Source organism: Rhododendron vialii, chromosome 13a, assembly GCF_030253575.1.
Source record: "Rhododendron vialii isolate Sample 1 chromosome 13a, ASM3025357v1".
Lineage (NCBI taxonomy): Eukaryota > Viridiplantae > Streptophyta > Magnoliopsida > Ericales > Ericaceae > Rhododendron > Rhododendron vialii.
The window spans coordinates 27,346,633-27,364,303 of record NC_080569.1 but is presented as its reverse complement, the minus strand read 5'-3'; the positions used below and the strand labels follow the sequence as shown (position 1 = coordinate 27,364,303).

General features: G+C 36.5%; 1 protein-coding gene and 1 long non-coding RNA gene across 6 annotated transcripts; both read right to left on the bottom strand.

Moving 5' to 3' along the window:
- Positions 1-4,616: 4,616 nt before the first annotated feature.
- On the bottom strand, positions 4,617-15,281 carry LOC131313281 (uncharacterized). 5 transcript variants are annotated; one of them, XM_058341511.1, is made up of 9 exons: positions 14,774-15,196; positions 14,332-14,629; positions 13,996-14,249; positions 8,453-8,677; positions 8,290-8,382; positions 8,084-8,195; positions 5,608-5,959; positions 4,841-5,036; positions 4,622-4,796 (listed from the first exon to the last, which is right to left on the bottom strand). In XM_058341511.1, the coding sequence occupies exons 2-6, from the start codon at positions 14,618-14,620 to the stop codon at positions 8,118-8,120; spliced, it is 939 nt and encodes a 312-aa protein (XP_058197494.1). In that variant the 5' UTR covers positions 14,621-14,629; positions 14,774-15,196; the 3' UTR covers positions 4,622-4,796; positions 4,841-5,036; positions 5,608-5,959; positions 8,084-8,117. The 5 variants fall into 5 exon arrangements, with proteins under 5 accessions (XP_058197495.1, XP_058197496.1, XP_058197494.1 ...); XM_058341509.1 differs by adding an exon at positions 15,211-15,281 and having other exon boundaries at positions 4,623-5,036; positions 14,774-14,978; XM_058341510.1 differs by adding an exon at positions 15,211-15,234 and having other exon boundaries at positions 4,623-5,036; positions 14,774-14,901.
- On the bottom strand, positions 9,130-13,914 carry LOC131313282 (uncharacterized). The gene is made up of 5 exons (XR_009196148.1): positions 13,416-13,914; positions 13,081-13,139; positions 12,221-12,300; positions 10,756-10,886; positions 9,130-9,374 (listed from the first exon to the last, which is right to left on the bottom strand). It is a non-coding gene; the product is annotated as an uncharacterized LOC131313282 (long non-coding RNA).
- Positions 15,282-17,671: the final 2,390 nt, after the last annotated feature.

Below are 17,671 nucleotides of genomic sequence, written 5' to 3'. Positions count from 1 at the left end.
CGGTGGAATATGGGTTGGGTTAACTTCGGTCAAGTAAAAGCTAGCTAGGCAGATTATTGGAACAATGTGAGAGTTGGTGTACAATATTGTACATGTTTGAGAAGTATTACCATCTACATCGTGATGTGAATGCAAGACGTACGTAGGTGGGTTTGCTAAACTGCGGGGTCGTATACCAAAAAAACTATGAGCAGAGACAATTCGCAGAGAACCACGCAGAGACAAACGCGTTTGGGCCCATTTCGGGTCCCAAAAAAATTTAGAAAAATATTCATAAATTTTCAATATTATTTTATGGGGCCCTGTAAAAAATCAGCTCCAGTGGATATCGGTAAGTATTACTTTTTGATTCGCAAGGGCGAACTGAGCAGTTTCGCCCCTACGAATCAAAAAATAATACTTACCGATATCCACTAGAGCTGATTTTTTACAGGGCCCCATAAAATAATATTCAAAAATTTATGGATATTTTTCTAAATTTTTTTGGGACCCGAAATAGGGCCAAACGCGTTTGTCTTTGCGTGGTTCTCTGCGAATTGTTTATGCTGTTAGCAGAGCTCACGACTATGCATCTGTCTCTTTCCCGCGTTGGACACATGCACTTGTTTCCCAAAGAAAATCCTGACAAGACACTCAATCACTCACAAAGACGTATGGATCCTGTACACACTGCACGTGTCTAGTGTTTTTACTCGTGGTTATAGAATTTTCGTTCATAAATCGGCACAAACGCGTCTAATTATTATCTCCATCTCTTCATCAGGTCAATAAAGTCTCTCTATCGACAAATAAGCAGAATAGAAGAGCTCCTAGAGAGGGCAAATTCGTCAATTCTCGGGAAATTCTCTCCTTTACCACGGTGCATAATCGACACTACCTTAATTTAGAGAGAGAGGGGGGTGGGGGGGAAGGCTCTTTTTGGAGTACATTTTTTTCCTTTTCGGTGAAGAAGAATACGGTTTTGGGGGATTTATTATTATTATTTTTTGGCAGTTACGGTTTCTGATTAGCAATGTGGCTGAGTAGTAGAATTGTAAACTTACCATTTTGCTCAAAGTGTAACTGCCCATAGCAAAAATGGTTACACTAAAATAAGGGGACAATTGTGAAAAACACTTTTGTAACATGGCTTTCACAAAATGGTTACACCAAAAAGGTGTTCTTCCTTTATATATTAGAATAGATGTGCGATGCCCTCACTTGTCCCAACGCCATTTCCGCAACTCTTGTTAGATTCCACGAAGTATTGAAAAACTGCAATCTCTCGAGTTTCGACGGATGAAGATGAATCCAGAGCCGTGCAAGTTTTTTGTTGCGTAAATGTTGTACAGTCCTCCCGTAGTTAAGCTTAATTTCAGATAGACCCCTGTACTTATTTCAGAAAAGTTAAAAAGACTTTAAAAGTTTGACATTTGGAAGTTAAAATTGGGAGTCAAACGGTGTAAAGGATTGTGTCTTTTTTTTCTAAATTCTCTATGGCCCCGTTTGATAACAGTGATAGATGGATGAGATTCGTAAGAATATGAGATTAGGATTGGGATTGATAATGAGAAGAGATTGTTAATGAGAAAGAATTAATAATGAGTATGTTTCTTTGGAATGTGATTAGATGATGAAGTTATTAATATCATGTTTGTTTGAGATGAGATTAGATAATGGGATTGAATTGATAAAAGAAATTGATAATGAGAAGGATTTGGGAATGGACAATAAATACCAAGTCCCAAAGGGTAATGCTATAAAATCCGATTTCCTCATCTTATGGAATTCACAATCCGGAGCCATTTGTATTACCAAACAAAGAATTAATAGTCCGAAGGGACTATTAGTCCAGTCCTATGGCCGAATCAAGTTATCAAATGGGGCCTATATGTACAGAGACCGTTTTAGTTAAGATATCGTTATCTCGTTCATTGTTCTTGAAGAAACAGACATTGCATGTTTCAGTTGAGATAGTGTTATCTCTTGTTTTATTTTTGTAAATACATGGACTATTTTAGTTGAGAAACCGTTGTCTCTTACTTTATTTTTGAGTATATGCAGAGAATGTATAAGCTTACATATCGTTATCTCGTGTTTTGGTTTTGTAGATAGAGAGATCGTTTTAGCTGAGATATCCTTATCTCGGTCTTTATTTTTGGAAAAACAGAGACTATTTTAGTTGACATAGCTTTATCTCTTGCTTCTTTTTTCTTTTTGTATAGATACAAAGACTTTTTAGCTGAGATACCGTTACCCCTTCTTTTAGTTTTGTAAATGCCATTACATGTAAGTAACTTCAAAAGCAAACATAATGTTTGGACAATTTTTTTTTTAATCTCTTGCTTTATTTTTAAATATACAAAGGGTAATGAAGCTGATATGTCGTTGTCTTTTCATTGTTTTTGTTTATATACAAAGATTGTTCTAGTTGAGATATTGTTATCTCGTTCATTGTTTTTGCAAAAATAAACACTGTTTCAGTTGAGATAGTGTTATCTACTGCTTCTTCTTTTTTTCTCGGCAAAAGAAGATTTTTTAGATACATAGACTATTGTAGTTGAGATACCGTTAATTTGTTATCTCTTACTTTGATTTTGTAGATCAAGAAACTGTTTTAGCTGAGATATCCTTATCTCGATTTTTTTTTTTGAGTATACAGGAATTGTATAAGTTGAGGTATCGTTATCTCTTACTTTGATTTTTTAGAGTTTTAGCTGAGATATCCTTATCTCGCCATCTCGGTCTTTATTTTTGTAGAAACAGAGACTGTTTCAGTTGAGATAGTGGTATCTCTCTTTTCTTTTCTTTTTTTAGATACATAGACTATTTTACCTGAGATACCGTTATCTCTTACCTTATTTTTGTGTATAAGCCGAGATATCTTTATCTCTTGCTTTGATTTTGTAGATCAAGAGACTATTTTAGCTGAGATATCCTTATCTCGATCTTTATTATTGTAGAAATAGAGAAATTTTTTGTTGAGATAGTTGTATCTCTTGTTTTTTTAGATACATAAACTATTTTAGCTGAGATACCCCTATTTTAGTTGAGATATCGTCAAGGGAGGAACTAGGATTTTATTCCGTCTTGGGCTAACCAAAATTTATATATATGAACCAAAAAGAGGCAAATGTATATATGTTTAAAAATAAACAAAAAGGGAATATTAGCTACTATTGCTACCTAAAATTGAGAAAATCCACCACCAGCAGTTAGTAAAAGAGCTTATAGATAAAATACATTTTGCTACAATACTTCAGTACTTCGCATCGTTAAAATGGATGGTGGGTTGGGCTAGACTGAATGGAAGGATGGTGGGTTGGGCTAAATTCATTTGGACTAAAAATTTACATATAATTTTTTTTAATTCTTCGGAATTGCACCTGGGCTATAGCCCAATGGAGCCTGAGCGTAGTTCTGCCCTTGGATACCATTGTTTCTTACTTTATTTTTGAGTAAACAGAGAGTGTATAAACTGAGATATCTTTCTCTCTTGCATTGATTTTATAGATTGAGAGACTGTTTTAGCTCTCGGTCATTATTTTTGTAGAAACAGAAACTGTTTCAGTTGAGATAGCGCTATCTCGACTAGGAGTACACATCGCAAAACCTAAGAATGCTTGGTCCATCAATGCAACTACGCAAGGAGCGTTAATGGATAATTTGTTTGCTGATTGCCTCAAATACTACTTCCCGTGGACTTTTCACCAAAGCGCAATAAAAAATCGCTACAAGAAAATACACATTCGTCGACTAAAAGTTTGATCGCCAAATGTGAGATTTTAGTCACCCAAATATTTCAGCGACTAAATTTTTGGTCGCCAGGTTCGTTGTTGACACTAGGTCTGGGAAAGTTTACGGCGACTAAATATTTTGTCGGCGAAAGTAAACAACTTATGCTGACTAAATGTTTTATCGGCGAAAGTAAACAACTATGCCGACTAAGTATTTTGTCAGCGAAAGTAAACAACTTACGCCAACTAAATATTTTGTCGGCGAAAACAAACTTTAATGCAGACACCGAGTTTAGAACCATACTTTTAGAAATTTCGAAATATTTAATAATTTGTGACCCAAAAATCTTCATGCAGAATTTCAAATCACTCTATTTAATCCAACCAAAAGCAATAACAAATGAAAAATAATATTCAAACTTAGTCCATCCAAAAGCACAATTTAATATATATATATGAGTCCCCTTCTTAAAAGGATCATCTCATTTTAATAAAATGCGGACCTCCCTTTCTCGATCGAATTTCGATGATCCGAGCCGCTCAATGTGTTCAAAACATGATTTTAAGGGTACTCGCGAGGAATCAACAACAAAAAAAAGACCGGAAAGGGCTTCATCCGAGCAGTTTTTTTTTTGTTTTTTATCAAACAATTCAAATAAAAACTGCTCAAATCAAGCCCTTCCCGGTCATTTTTTTTGCCGATTTCTTGCAAGTACTCTTAAAATCACGTTCTGAACACATTGAGTGGCTCGGATCATCGAAATCCGATCGGGAAAGGTGAGAAATGGAGAAGTCCGCATATAAGGTCCTCATTTTAAGGTCCTTACTTGAAGATTTCTATATGTATATGTAAAACCACCAAGCACAAATCAATTCCAACTCCAAATTTTCATAGATTACATGTTCATATCCATCATAATCATAAACCACAAGTCAATAGTCTTAAGTAAACAAAAACCATCCATCTAAGTCCTCCATCACGAGAACAAATCATCTGCCAATGCTCCATATACAAAATCTGTCCATCAAAGTCTTTCCATCACGACAAAAAATCATCTGCCAATGCTCCATATACAAAATCTGTCCATCAAAGTCTTTCCATCAAATTGCTCCATATCCTAAACCTGTCCATCAAAGTCATCACGACAAAAAATCATCTGCCAAATTACTCCATATACTAAATCTGTCCATCAAAGTCTTTCCATCACGACAAAAAGTCATCTGCCAAATTACTCCATATACAAAATCTGTCCATCAAAAGCAAAAATCATCTTTCAAATTGCTTCATTTACAAAAAGCATCCATTGACTGATCTCATATCTGCAGACGAAGAAGTGGTAAACAACAAATTATTTGTCAATTACCATGCACCAATATACAAACAATTATAACCTACTATAACCTACCTATGTCTACTCATTTGTCTACCAATAACTCAAAAAAGAAGGCAAAGATGTCAGCAGAACATCCCTAGAAGGGACCAAGGCTGTCTAGCGAAAAGCCGAAGGTATACTATAGCTTATAATTTCCCACTTTTTACCATACAAAAGAAGAATACCAAGGTGCCCTGTGGGGTTTGTGAAGATCCCCCAAGGCCAGCACCAACACCATCCCAAAAGTTTCAACAGGTTACCCAAAAATCTGCATGACCTTACACAATTTTCATTCTTCTGTATAGGCAATGCCCAACAAACCTAAAATCCTACAACTTTGCAAATAGGGCCATCAAATGACAGAGTGATACAACTATATAGCCCAACTTTGAAATAAACAATATCGACCCATGTCCCAAAAAGAAAAATTGCTTTGATCAATCACAAAATTAGTCAAATGGGCAGCAAGAAAATCTACTGAATGGCCTAAAAAATGAGTGTACATGGAGTTCACATACCAAGGAGTTCCACTAGTGTCCAGGAATTTTGTGACAAGGCTTTCAAGCCTAGCAAAGCGATCTCGCTCTTCTTGGCGCTCTCTTTCTCACTCCTCTCGCTCACGCTGATACACCTCTCGCTCTCACTGTTGTTCCTCACGAAGTAACTCCATTTCAGATATGATACTCAGCAACTCTGAATGTGCTCGTGACTCAAGATGTGATTTGAAAGATAAGGAAGTGGGTGTTGGGCCAACCCCAAGTCCTCTAAGGTATTTAGGATTCTTTCCTTTTCCCAACACCTTTGTTGAAAGCTCCTCATGTGTCAACGAGACTCCAGACTCCAATGCCTCGTCTCGCGCTTTTTCCATCGCTGCTTATCAGTGCCAAAGAAAAGATTATACAGAAGAGATAATAAAAACAGAAACCCACTAGAAATAAAGTGAACAATTTGCAAAAATAGAGTGATTCCACCCCAAACAACAAGAACAATAATTGGTAGGCTAATGGTGTATGATCATGTTCTCATCAGAAGTTACAACCACCAAGGAAAACCCAAAGTACATAAAAAAAAATTACAACCATGTTCTGATCAGAATAGAGAGAAAGCTAAACTAACTAAGCTTATCATCTAATTCCAATTAATCAAAGTATCAGACAGCAGCACTAAAAGCAAAAAACAGGACCCCCAAGAGTATGAGACAGCAGCACTAAAAGTAGGGGACTTTTTAATTTAGTAACTACGCTTTCTAAATTTCTATATCAAAACAGTTAACTACGTTGAATCAATAAATGAAGGCCAATTCAGATTATAACAAAATTCACCTTCACAAGACGTTAACTTAAACTGAAAAAATGAGATCATTTCACTCCCAAAGACTTGATCATTTCACTCCCAAAGACTTGAACAAAGCATAGATTGCGTTAGAACAATCCTTTTCCATGTCAACATTAACATCAGACATATCAGCTCATCAATTATGCATGTGATTCTAATGCATACAAACAACAAGCCCAACACCTTTGATCCAAATTTGGCCAATTTGCGATGAATGTGCATGGTGAAGTCTCCCAATTTTTAGATTGCTCTATTGAAGATAACAGCTTTTATAGTACAATGCACGTACTATAGTGTAACTTGTAAAGTTGTCCAAGGAACTGAAACATTGATCCTAAGTGTTTGAAAACCTTCCAAATAATCAAATAATTGTATCTTATGCATACACGAAAAGAAATTTCGTAAACATTCTTAATCAGATTTGTAACTAACACCACACAAATAAAGGACAGTGCCAACACAACAAAAAACAAAACACCATTGACTAACTCACTTGCCACTGTCCTATATATCCAAGATCCCAATTCATATTGCCTATGACTTTCAATATTGAGTTTTTTTTTTTGAGCGGCGAAAAAGGAATTTTATTGATCACAACGAAGCAGTACATCAAGATTTAGGTCAAGATAAGTTAGCATTACAACATGTGGGTAACATCCCAACTAGGTTGGCATCCTACCCCACGACAACCATATGCTATTCCTGCCCAAGGATTGACAAGAGATCAACCCCATCGAATTACAATATAAACCTCAAAAGGAAGCTTTCAAAAAGTGATTGAAGCTTCTCCATAGAGTACTTTCATATCCCCAGCCAAATAATCAGCTCAAAAAAAGACTCAGTAATGGAATTAGTCTTCTAATTCAGCAAAGGAGAAATATAAGCAAGCATCAGCATTATCAAGTCGAGCAGCATTTCCATGAAAATGCAAAAAGAGCAGCAGATCCATGGTCAGCAGTTCCAAAAAGGTCAGGGCCAGTATGAAAATAAATGCAATTCAGCAACATAAAACCACAATTTGCACCTAAAAGCTCAGTAGTTCAGCATTAGTCTTCTAATTCAGCATCATAGGGAACATCCGAACACTCAACATATAGCAGAGCATGAGAGTCAATGCAACCGAACAACATCGAACTAGGATTTGGCATTTAAAAGTTTAGCAGTTAAGCATCAAAAGGTAATCATATCGCAAGGAGCAACCGGAAACAAACAGGGTCAGACTAAACAAAACAAACCCTAGACTGAACAACCCCACTCCCAATAAACAGAACCCCAAAAAAAAAAAATCAAAAGACAACAAGATCTTGATGGTATTGACTGTTTAATCGGACCTATAAAAAATCTTTCACGTCACAGATTGTAGCCATTCAAGAATCTATATCTTTCTACAAAACATGACTCATTTCTCAACCTTCAGCTTCCCTAAAAAAGAATAAATACTTGAGCCGCTCCAAACAGTGCCAGACAGTTACACTATAGTACGGTAGCACAGCAATCCAAATCCAGATCGAAGTTAAAAATTACGAATTTCACTGCCACTGATAACTGAAAAAATTCTAACTGACCAGTGAGCAAAGAATTGAACAATGGCGTAGGTGGCCGGGGTGTCCCTGAGGATGGCATCGAAATTACGGGCCTAGAATAACACAATTGGAAGACATACATGTAGCACTGCACAAGTAGGTTTGATCCACTATTGTGTCTTCTTCAGCGTATGTGATTTTTTGAAGAATTCACAGAAATCGAGAAGTTCATTATCATGTCCTTCAGCCTGTCAAATTCAAGTCGATAAAGTTTGACCAATCAATATCACCAAAAATAACAATAATTTCCTACTATTACATTTGCTTTTCTAAACCTCTCACCTCAATGGACATCGCAGCAGGAAAAGATTTGGACCCCATAGTGTGATTATACGGGAGTTTTTTCCTGTTTTTTTTTCCAGCTACGCAGCGCTTCTGCAAATATATTTATGCGGTTATGTATGAATGTCACATAAGAGTTTAAATCTAATAGGTAGTAACTTACCCAAATTTTTGGATCTTTGAATACTTTGTCGATTAAGTACTTCCAATCATCCATAAGCATCCCTGGATATGGACTACTATATGGGTCCACTTTTGCTTTCCTAAGTTTTCTATAATGATGCCTCATGTTACATTTCCAATCTTTATACAAAAGGGAGGCCTTTTTGTCAGTTACAGCATCAGCCAGTGAATTTCCCTCTGTTCCATCTACGATGTCAAACTTGTCCTGCAACCATAATACACTAATTGATATGCTTCATTCTTACAAGAACACTACACTACAACAAATAAGGCCTTTCATAGCGTGCCAAAAACGCTATAGAATGATATACATAGCGTTCTGTAGAACGCCTTATTAGACGATGCAATTAAAAGTTTTTGCTTTCAATAGCGTTCTTGGACTGCTATATATAGGTGACTTTTGATAGCGTTTTTGGCATGCTGTCTTTAAGCTACCTTTCATAGCATTTTTAGCCTGCTATATTTAATTTGCCTTCAATAGCATGTTTGGAACGCTATGGTTGGTTTTTGTGAATCAGGTATATATTTGCCTTGAATAGCATGTTTAGAACGCTATAGTTGGTTTTTCTGAATCAGGTATATTTTGAAGCTGTTTTTTAGCTCTTTAAACTCAAAGTAATAGCATTTCATAGCAAGCTCATACAAATTCACTCATAGAAACTTAAGGACACAATTTATTACTCATTCCTTAGCAATATGTTCAAAGGATTACATCTCCAAAATAACAAAAGTTGATCCAACATCAAGTACGTACTATGCTAAACTTATATACAAGAATATCAGTACAAGAACATGTATCATAGGAACGGCAGGCTTCAAAGTTCCAACGAGCACTGGAAAGATCGTATCTACATCTCCGACAAAAAGTCACGGACCATCAATTTCTCTTTCAAGCTATAGACCTACATAGAGTGGAAGACAACATTAATATGAATTGAAATTACAAATAGCCAACCAAACATCAATATGAATTGAACACTAGATCGAACAGTAGAACTTCGATTTTGACAAGTACACACTAAAATCTCAAATATACCAGTAGTTAACAAGGATATGGCTGCATAAATGGACAACTAAGATCAATATTCACCCATTTATCAATAATGTAGGTTTTAGGATACAGTAATTGTAGAAACTACTTCAGTCACGTCTTTATCAAATGCACATTTAACCCAGTTATATAGAATATTAAGATGCTATGATTGATCTATATTCCAAAGGTTGTGGGTAGAGAAAACAAGAATTGAATGTAAGGGCGGTGGGCATTCAATTTCCACAAAACTCAACTATGTAGGTATTCATTCGATAATGGTATGTCGTCAATATACAGTAGTATTAATTGACAGAAATTCTCAATCATTTATTTGGAAATAGAGATCAAATAATTGCCAATTAATCACAAGCTAATGCAACCCTAGGTGTAAATGACATGATCCACAATGATGAATGATTGATAATGTTATAATGATCTATACGATCTCCACAGCTCCACCACATCCAAATATGAAGATGATACAATCCTACTAAGTACAATTAAAAAACTAAATAACAAGTGTCAGTGGAGAAGGCATGCCCACTTAGTCAAACGAAATTTCAACATTTCATATGTTAGACACTACATTTTGAATAGTCTGACTAATAACAAGAACATTGTTAGGCATGGAGAATAAGTAATTCAACCAGACTATTAGTGATAGATGATCACTACCCCCATCCTAAAAGACAAATTGTATCTCATGTTTTTGCTAGTCAACTTTTGCTTCTAGTGTGAACCTGTTTAGGGCTTCTCCGTTCGACAGCTCTTTGCTTCAATGGGTGCAATAGGTAAACAACTTTGCTCCTTTTTTTGTGTAGTTTGTTTATATCCTAGCTGCTGACCAAGTAAACAATCCATCGAAGTACCACCCCGAGGGAAAATGGAAAATAGTTATTACATAAGCCTTAAAACCATTGGAAACACCATAAATCAATCTTCGAAGACCAACCACCCTGTGAAAGGGTACAACCCTTTGAGGCAAAGATCCATCTTTGAGGAACAAGAATCCTATGTTATCAACTTTGTAAGGCTTTCTTGATTTATATTTTATATAGCCTAAAACATAATCTCCGAGGCAAGACAATCAGTTGTTTTCTATTTAACTCTCTTTTCCTTTGAAAATCATAAAAAAATGTTCCTCCACTAAAGGAGCCAAGCTCATTTACACATAATTCAGCCAATAGTATGTTTGCAAGCGACAAATCATTTCATAAGTACAATGGCTAGGATAGGTTGAAGAGAATTACCACAAACTGATTCTTGTGCGAGCTTGTGCATCTATAGCAAATCAATCTTGGATGTTCTAACTTTGACAATCACTTCATTGATCAGTGGCTCTTTGATTGGGCATAAGTCTAGTAGAGCCCATATATATCTTCTACACATAACAAATAATGAACATGATTAGCGAGAAAAAAATAACTCTTTTCTAATTAGAAAACCACCCAAGCTGAATTCATTCGAATTAATATAAATCAACCAATCAGAACTTCATTAACAGGGAACTATGAAATCAACAATATACTAATATAGTTCATTGAGGCATATCTACAAACACAAGGAAGCACTTGTAACAAAAAAAAAACACATTAGCCAGACTATGATGGACATGGATAGCACTATTAACTCATCTTGTTATAGTTTATTAAACCCATGACTCGATTCCATTCCCTTTAGATGATAAGCAATAGATATAACCTGAGAGAGAAATAGATATAAGTTGTTGTTCTCGTTCAAACGAAATCATCTTGAAATCTCAGCAGAAATTGTGAAGCTACTTCAAAATTATTAGCAAAGCGATGTCAAAGTGCATATTACGTTGTTCACCATCTTGCTCTGATGTGTTTTCTCTCCAAAACTCTTACTTTTTGTTTCAATAGAAGCCAATCAACTAAGTCATATGTAGAAAACTTCTGATATTCACCAATATGAGGTCATTAGTCATAAATAGCAAGGGAATTTTTCAGTATTTCTCTTTCTTTTTGTTAAAAATTCATTTTGCAAGAATCATTAGACCACCAAAAACCTAAACAAAAGCCCCAATACAGTATCAATTACAAATATAGAATTTCGAGAAAAATAGAGAATTGTTTGGAATGAGTCAACACAAAAGCCCCAATATTTTTTCGGAATGAAAACTGATACTTCGATAAATTAAATCCAAACCCTCAAAGCAGTATTTGTTGTAGTGTTAGGAGAAGTATACTTATGCTAGATGGTTCAAAAAGATTTGCAAACTCTCATCTATCACAATTCTGTTCAAAGCTTCAAGCATACAAGAGTCCACTTCACTTACAATACAGCAAGAGATTTACTACAAAAGCTTGGGAGTTCTTTCTTGCTTCTCCATTAAAAATACATCATGGAGTACAATCATTTCCTGGGAGCAAACTAAGAAAAATAGGAACATAGAAGCTAAAACATAATTTCCCCGTAATGAAAGTTCCTCTAGGTAATCTGTAACTATCTCAACTCAACACTAAATTTTAGACCTCCTTCAGCATTAAATGGGTGGTTGTTGTATAACATTGTGCACCTAGGTTATAGAAGATAAGAGCCATATGTAAGAAGAAGTCAATTGTTTATGTATATCATGTGTACTTAAACAAGAATATATAGATGCAATTACGCAAATAACGTTACATGGCAATATTAATACATCAAAAAACTCTACGCAGAACAAATATGTAGTGGAGAGGTTAATAGGGGTACCTTAGTGGCTAATTCATGGAGCGTTCTCACTTCTCATATATCTCTGATAGATCCTCCATGGCCACAAATCTACGCAAGCCCTAGTGATCAAGCAATCCAACTCAGTGGGCAAATGAGCTGAAGGAAAAGAGATATTGAGGCATTGGCTGCCATAGAGGCCAACCATGAGGCACAAACAATAACCTTGTGACTTTACCAAACAAATGAAAACTGCCCTGGATCATTCCTCTTTAGCATAGGAAAGCATCAAGATTACCCTTAAAACTATTGGGGCTATATATACTTTCAACTAGAACTTTAAATAAACCCTGTAACATTTCTGGGCCCATTAATCATAGACTCCAAATTTCACCACACAAATCGGAGAAAGCCCTAGAAGACAAAAATATCAATAATTTTCTTTTTTCTCTAACTTCACTACGAAGACGAGTGGGGCGAAGGGTACATCCAACAGCACAACTTGTTGGGGGTGAAATTTGTCAACAAGTAGAAAAACCCACATGGTTTGTTGTATGACAAACAGTAGCAGGAGCCAATCCAAAACCGACCACTCAAAAATCAAGCCCTATTTGGATCAATGGCACAACAGTTTTTCAAAATGCAATAGTTTTTTCCTTCTCGTTCAAGGAGTACCCATTTGCATCTATCGTATTTTTTGGATTTTATTGTCCAAATATCTATGGGTACTATGGCACAAAAGTTTATTTCAAACCGAGCCTTAGGATTCATATGTGGCAAACAGTAGCCCCAAATACTATCAAACAAACTATAGAACGGAATCAAGAAGACAGAATGAAAAATCAAGTCAGGTAGTAGGGTATAAAGCTTCAGATTTTTCGAAAAATAGAAGAGGAACAAACCTTTGGGTGGAAGACAAAACGAACTCAAGATTGAAACCCTAGCACAACAGCAATCGATCCTGAGTGAGCAGAAAAACCAATGATGCAAAAAGATAACAGAGTCAGTTGATTTTGCATCAAACAAGGACCCAACAAAACTGATGCAAAACTTTTTTTTTTTTAATTTAATTTCATAAAAACCGGAGAACGGCAAAACAATATCAACATATATGCAAATAAAACTCGTGATCTACTAAGCATGCAATAACGAGGAGGCGATCGGCTACAGAAAATAGATTAGCTAAACATCGGTACCCACAACAATCAAACTCAAAAGCCAAGAAGGGAAAACCCACCGAAACCTAAACAGACGGCCCTTGCGAAGGCAGATCGACAGCAAATGGTGGTTGGGCCGAGAACGTTGGTTGACGATAGTCGGCGTGTTAAAACGACGTCCGGCGGGATACAAGGGCAAGATCGGCTGAGAGGGAGAGTCCGTACAGATCAGGCGAGGTGATTTAATCGACGAGGATCGGCGCAGTTCGATGGTGATGACCGTCAGTAGCTCGGTCCGATTGGCAGAGAGGAAGGGCGGCGATGGTGGGGGTTGATGGGAGGAGAGGAGGAGTCGCTGCCTTCCCCCACCCCCTTTTGTCGTACACCGTTGTTTTTAGAGAGAGAGAGAGAGAGAGAGGTTGAAAAGGGGAAATCTGGGGAGGGTGAAACGCTGGTTTTCATTTTGGAAAGAGTGAAACGCTATTGAAGACTTGTGGGACGCTATAATAAATAGGGCGCGAGCGTTTCCTTTGGTGCTAAATGGCTGAACGCTATAATTGCCTCTTTACAATAGCATTTTTAAAAAACACTATCAAATTATGCTATTAAAGACAGTATTTGTTGTAGTGCTAACTAAATTCTGGAATAGAGAATCATTACTCGATTAGATTGCAGGATGGCTTTTTTAGCCATTGGGTCCACAGACTTCCATGAATGGGCAAAGCCTTGAGTAGGGCAAAACCTCTTAATCTGTACCCCAAGATCAGTTGCTGCCATGGTGGCATTCACCCCACAAAATGGCTTCATCTCCTCTAGGACAGTAACAAGGAGCTTTTTTCCTTCGTGGTGTGCTATGAATTTATCTAAACTTTTGCCAACAGTAGGTCCCCGCACACGCTTTGAGGATGATGGACCTGTTGAACAAATAATAGATTCGAAATAGGGTACGATGATGAAAGCAAAGCATTCATGAAACATAAGCTAAAATTATCTTACCTGCGCCACTCACTTGATCAGATTGTGCCATGATATTGGGTGCGGATGAGGTTAACCCTTGGGGTGGAGATGAGGTTAACCCTTCAGGTGGAGATAGTGTACCACTTTGATGGGGAGTTGGTGTATGTGGAGATGGGGTTAACCCTTGGGGTGGAGATGAGGTTAACCCTTGGGTTGGAGATGGTGTAACATTTTGAGGGGGAGATGGTGTATGTGGAGATGAGGTTAACCCTTGGGTTGGAGATGGTGTATCTCTATGGCCTCTAACATTTCGACGGCCTGATGGCATCTCTATGGCCTATAACAACATAATATAGAATGCCCAAGCATAAATATATAATGTACATAATTCATAACAGAAGACGATAATAGGAAGAAAAGAAAGATAGAAAAAGATCTATTATTTTTGCTGATCATTAATGTATATACTTATATATTGTACCTCCTACTCAAAAGAAACTGACTCATTGTCATCATCATCCATAAAAGGAGTTGCATTACTCTTCACCCCATGAGATTTATGTATCTCATTGTTCCTCTTTATCCACTCATTTTTTTTCCTCTCATAATCTGTTTTGACATGAGTTGCAAGAAAACCAGGTTGGAGCAACAATTTTCCTCGTTCGGACATTTTGCGTAACTATGAACTATGAGATAAACACAAACAAGTTGTTAGAGGCAAGATGCTTATAGACATATGAGTAAGCCCATAAGTAAGTTAATTCCTTGGTCTTTTTTTCCTCACCAAACAAGTTGGACTAGTTAGGACAATTTCTTTTTAGCAATTTGATCAAATAGTACATCTATGTGTCATATTTGGTTAATGAGAATATAGATGCTGTAAAAAAGTAAAGGAATAGAGACAAAGCGAGAAATTACCAAATATACTGAGATGTCTTCTTGCTGTCTTTAAAGGAAGAGACCTAATAAGAACACAAATTAATTCGCAAAGTAACGAGTAGAAACCTAGTAATAAAGTAGTCGAGTATCCTAAATAACAGAAAAAATTGGTCAAGACTTAGATCTTAAGTAATGCTCAAACATAACAACTCAATAATGTTCAAACATAACAACTCAATAATGCTCCTAAGACTTAGATCCTAAATTACAAAATAGTTGGTCCACTATTATGCAAGTCTCATCAACAAAATACATTAAGGTTACATATCAAGATCGGTATCCAAATCAGTATCAAATTCATCTTCATTGTCATGCTCATCCAGTAATTCATCTTCGTCATCATCGCAGATGAACCCATCGGCTTCAATATTCTCTGCTCGGGCTCGTTTTCTACTAGACTCCTCTCAGATAATTTCAGGTTCAATGTCATTTTTATGCAAAGGGGTTGTGATGAGATCTTCAACAACTCTTACAAACTCAGTGGTTTCCTCCTGTTGGAACTCATCATTGGAAGCATCATTAGCTTCAAAATCATCCAACTGAGGCACATTCCAGATCCCTCGACGTTCGAACCGCTCCACAACTCTCCAATTATCACCTAGTTTGGTATCATTCATGTAACATACTTGTTGCACTTGACTTGGTAACACAAATGAGTCATCTTTATACCATCGACTTCTTATATCAATACTTGTATAATGCAGATCAGTCCGCAAAGTCCTGTTACTACCAGTGTTGAACCATTCACATTGGAATAAGACCACTCAATGTCTAAATAAATAAGTCATTTCTCACACTTTGGTCAAATAACCATAGAAATTAACCGTATGGCCTTCATGGCCCCCCTCCACAACTAACCCACTATTCTGACTTCTATGACGGTTGTCACGCTCGTTGGTATGGAATCGAACACCATTGGAAATGCATCCCGAATATGTCTTTATTAGTGCACTAGGTCCGTTGGCCAATGACCACAATTCATTGGTTGTTTCTGGTGACCCTGGCCTTCGCAACTCATTCATCTACATAAAGAATCGGTGTTATGAAACTTCCAATAAAAAATACGATAATGTGCCATGTTTAAAATTAATTTGTTCGTCTTACACGTTCTTTGAACCACTTTGGAAATTCTTTGCGTTGTCTCTTTGCGATATCTACAGCACTTCCATAAGCTAACAAGCTCTTGTGTTCCCTACTTAAAAATTTATAATCAGTATAATTGAATAACCATAATTATGGGATTTTTTCCCCTCTAACTATGAGATATAATGTGTATTTAAATGAAACATACTATAGATAGTTTCATGAAACTCAAAATGTGCAAGAAGAAAAAAAAAAAGGCACCTTTATCTGAGGAGCTAGCAAAGATAGGGTTGTGATCCAATGAATAGTGTCCTCAAATTCTTACAGAGAAATCATAATTTGGGAAGCAACCAAGGTTTCCCATTGTAAATTCAACATTATTATAACTCTAAATTAGGTACCTAGAACCTAAAAAAACAGGTAATGTATTTTTTTTTTTTATCGGCAAAAAGATTATATTATTATAAACTTGATAAGGGTACATCAAGGAAAAGGAAATCAAAACCATGATATTGATACATGGAAAAGGGAAAGAAGACTTCCAATAGAGCATTGGAAGAAAGAAAGCAAAGGCTGAAAACAACAGGCCGGAAGATAATATGGAAAGAAGATATCCTAAATCAGAAAAAAAAAAAAAAAAAAAACCAAACATCATAGCTGGAGCACCCTTTGGGCAGCAAGCAAAGATTTTAGGCTTTTAAGCTACAATCCAAAGCATCACTAGACACATTAAGGCAATTGGAGCACAGATTCGCCGATCAAAAAAAATAAAAAATTGGAGCACCGATTCAAACAAACATTGACCACCATGAGCACTTGCTTCCACTTCAATAAGCAAGGAAATAAGACCTTCTCAGCACTTATATTCTAGAATTGTAGACCCCCACATCACTTGGCCCTCACAATATAGGAAAAAATAGCAGCACCAAACAGTTTGAAGTTATAATTGAAACATCATGTACTTTACGAGAGACCACCAGACCTCATAGCCCTAGCAAACTGGTCCACCTTGAGCCTTTATTTCCACTTTTAGTGGGCAAAGAGAAATAGGACCTTTTCAGCACTAACCTACTAGGATAGTATTCCCCGGTAACTCTTAGCAATTAAGAAAAACCCATAAAAGGATACCACCCCTTTTGAGGTCAAAACATACTAACTTTTTGGGATTAACCAAAACCCTACCCACTTTTTGGGATTAAACAAAACCCTACCCCTTTCTTCCACCTTTTAGTTAAAATAATATGAAAAAATCAAAACTCTGCCTCTTTTTTCTACCTTTTAGTAAACAAATACGGTAAACCCACAACTCTACCCCTTTCTTCCACCTTTTTTTGTTAAAATTAATATGGAAAAACCA

Coding starts and splice junctions, on each gene's coding strand:
- LOC131313281 (XM_058341509.1), bottom strand. CDS start 14,620: ATGCCATCAGGCCGTCGAAATGTTAGAGGCCATAGAGATACACCATCT. Junction 14,250..14,331: donor TGATCAAGTGAGTGGCGCAG/GTAAGATAATTT, acceptor TTTGTTCAACAG/GTCCATCATCCTCAAAGCGT. Junction 8,678..13,995: donor CCATCCTGCAATCTAATCGA/GTAATGATTCTC, acceptor TTATGGTTGCAG/GACAAGTTTGACATCGTAGA.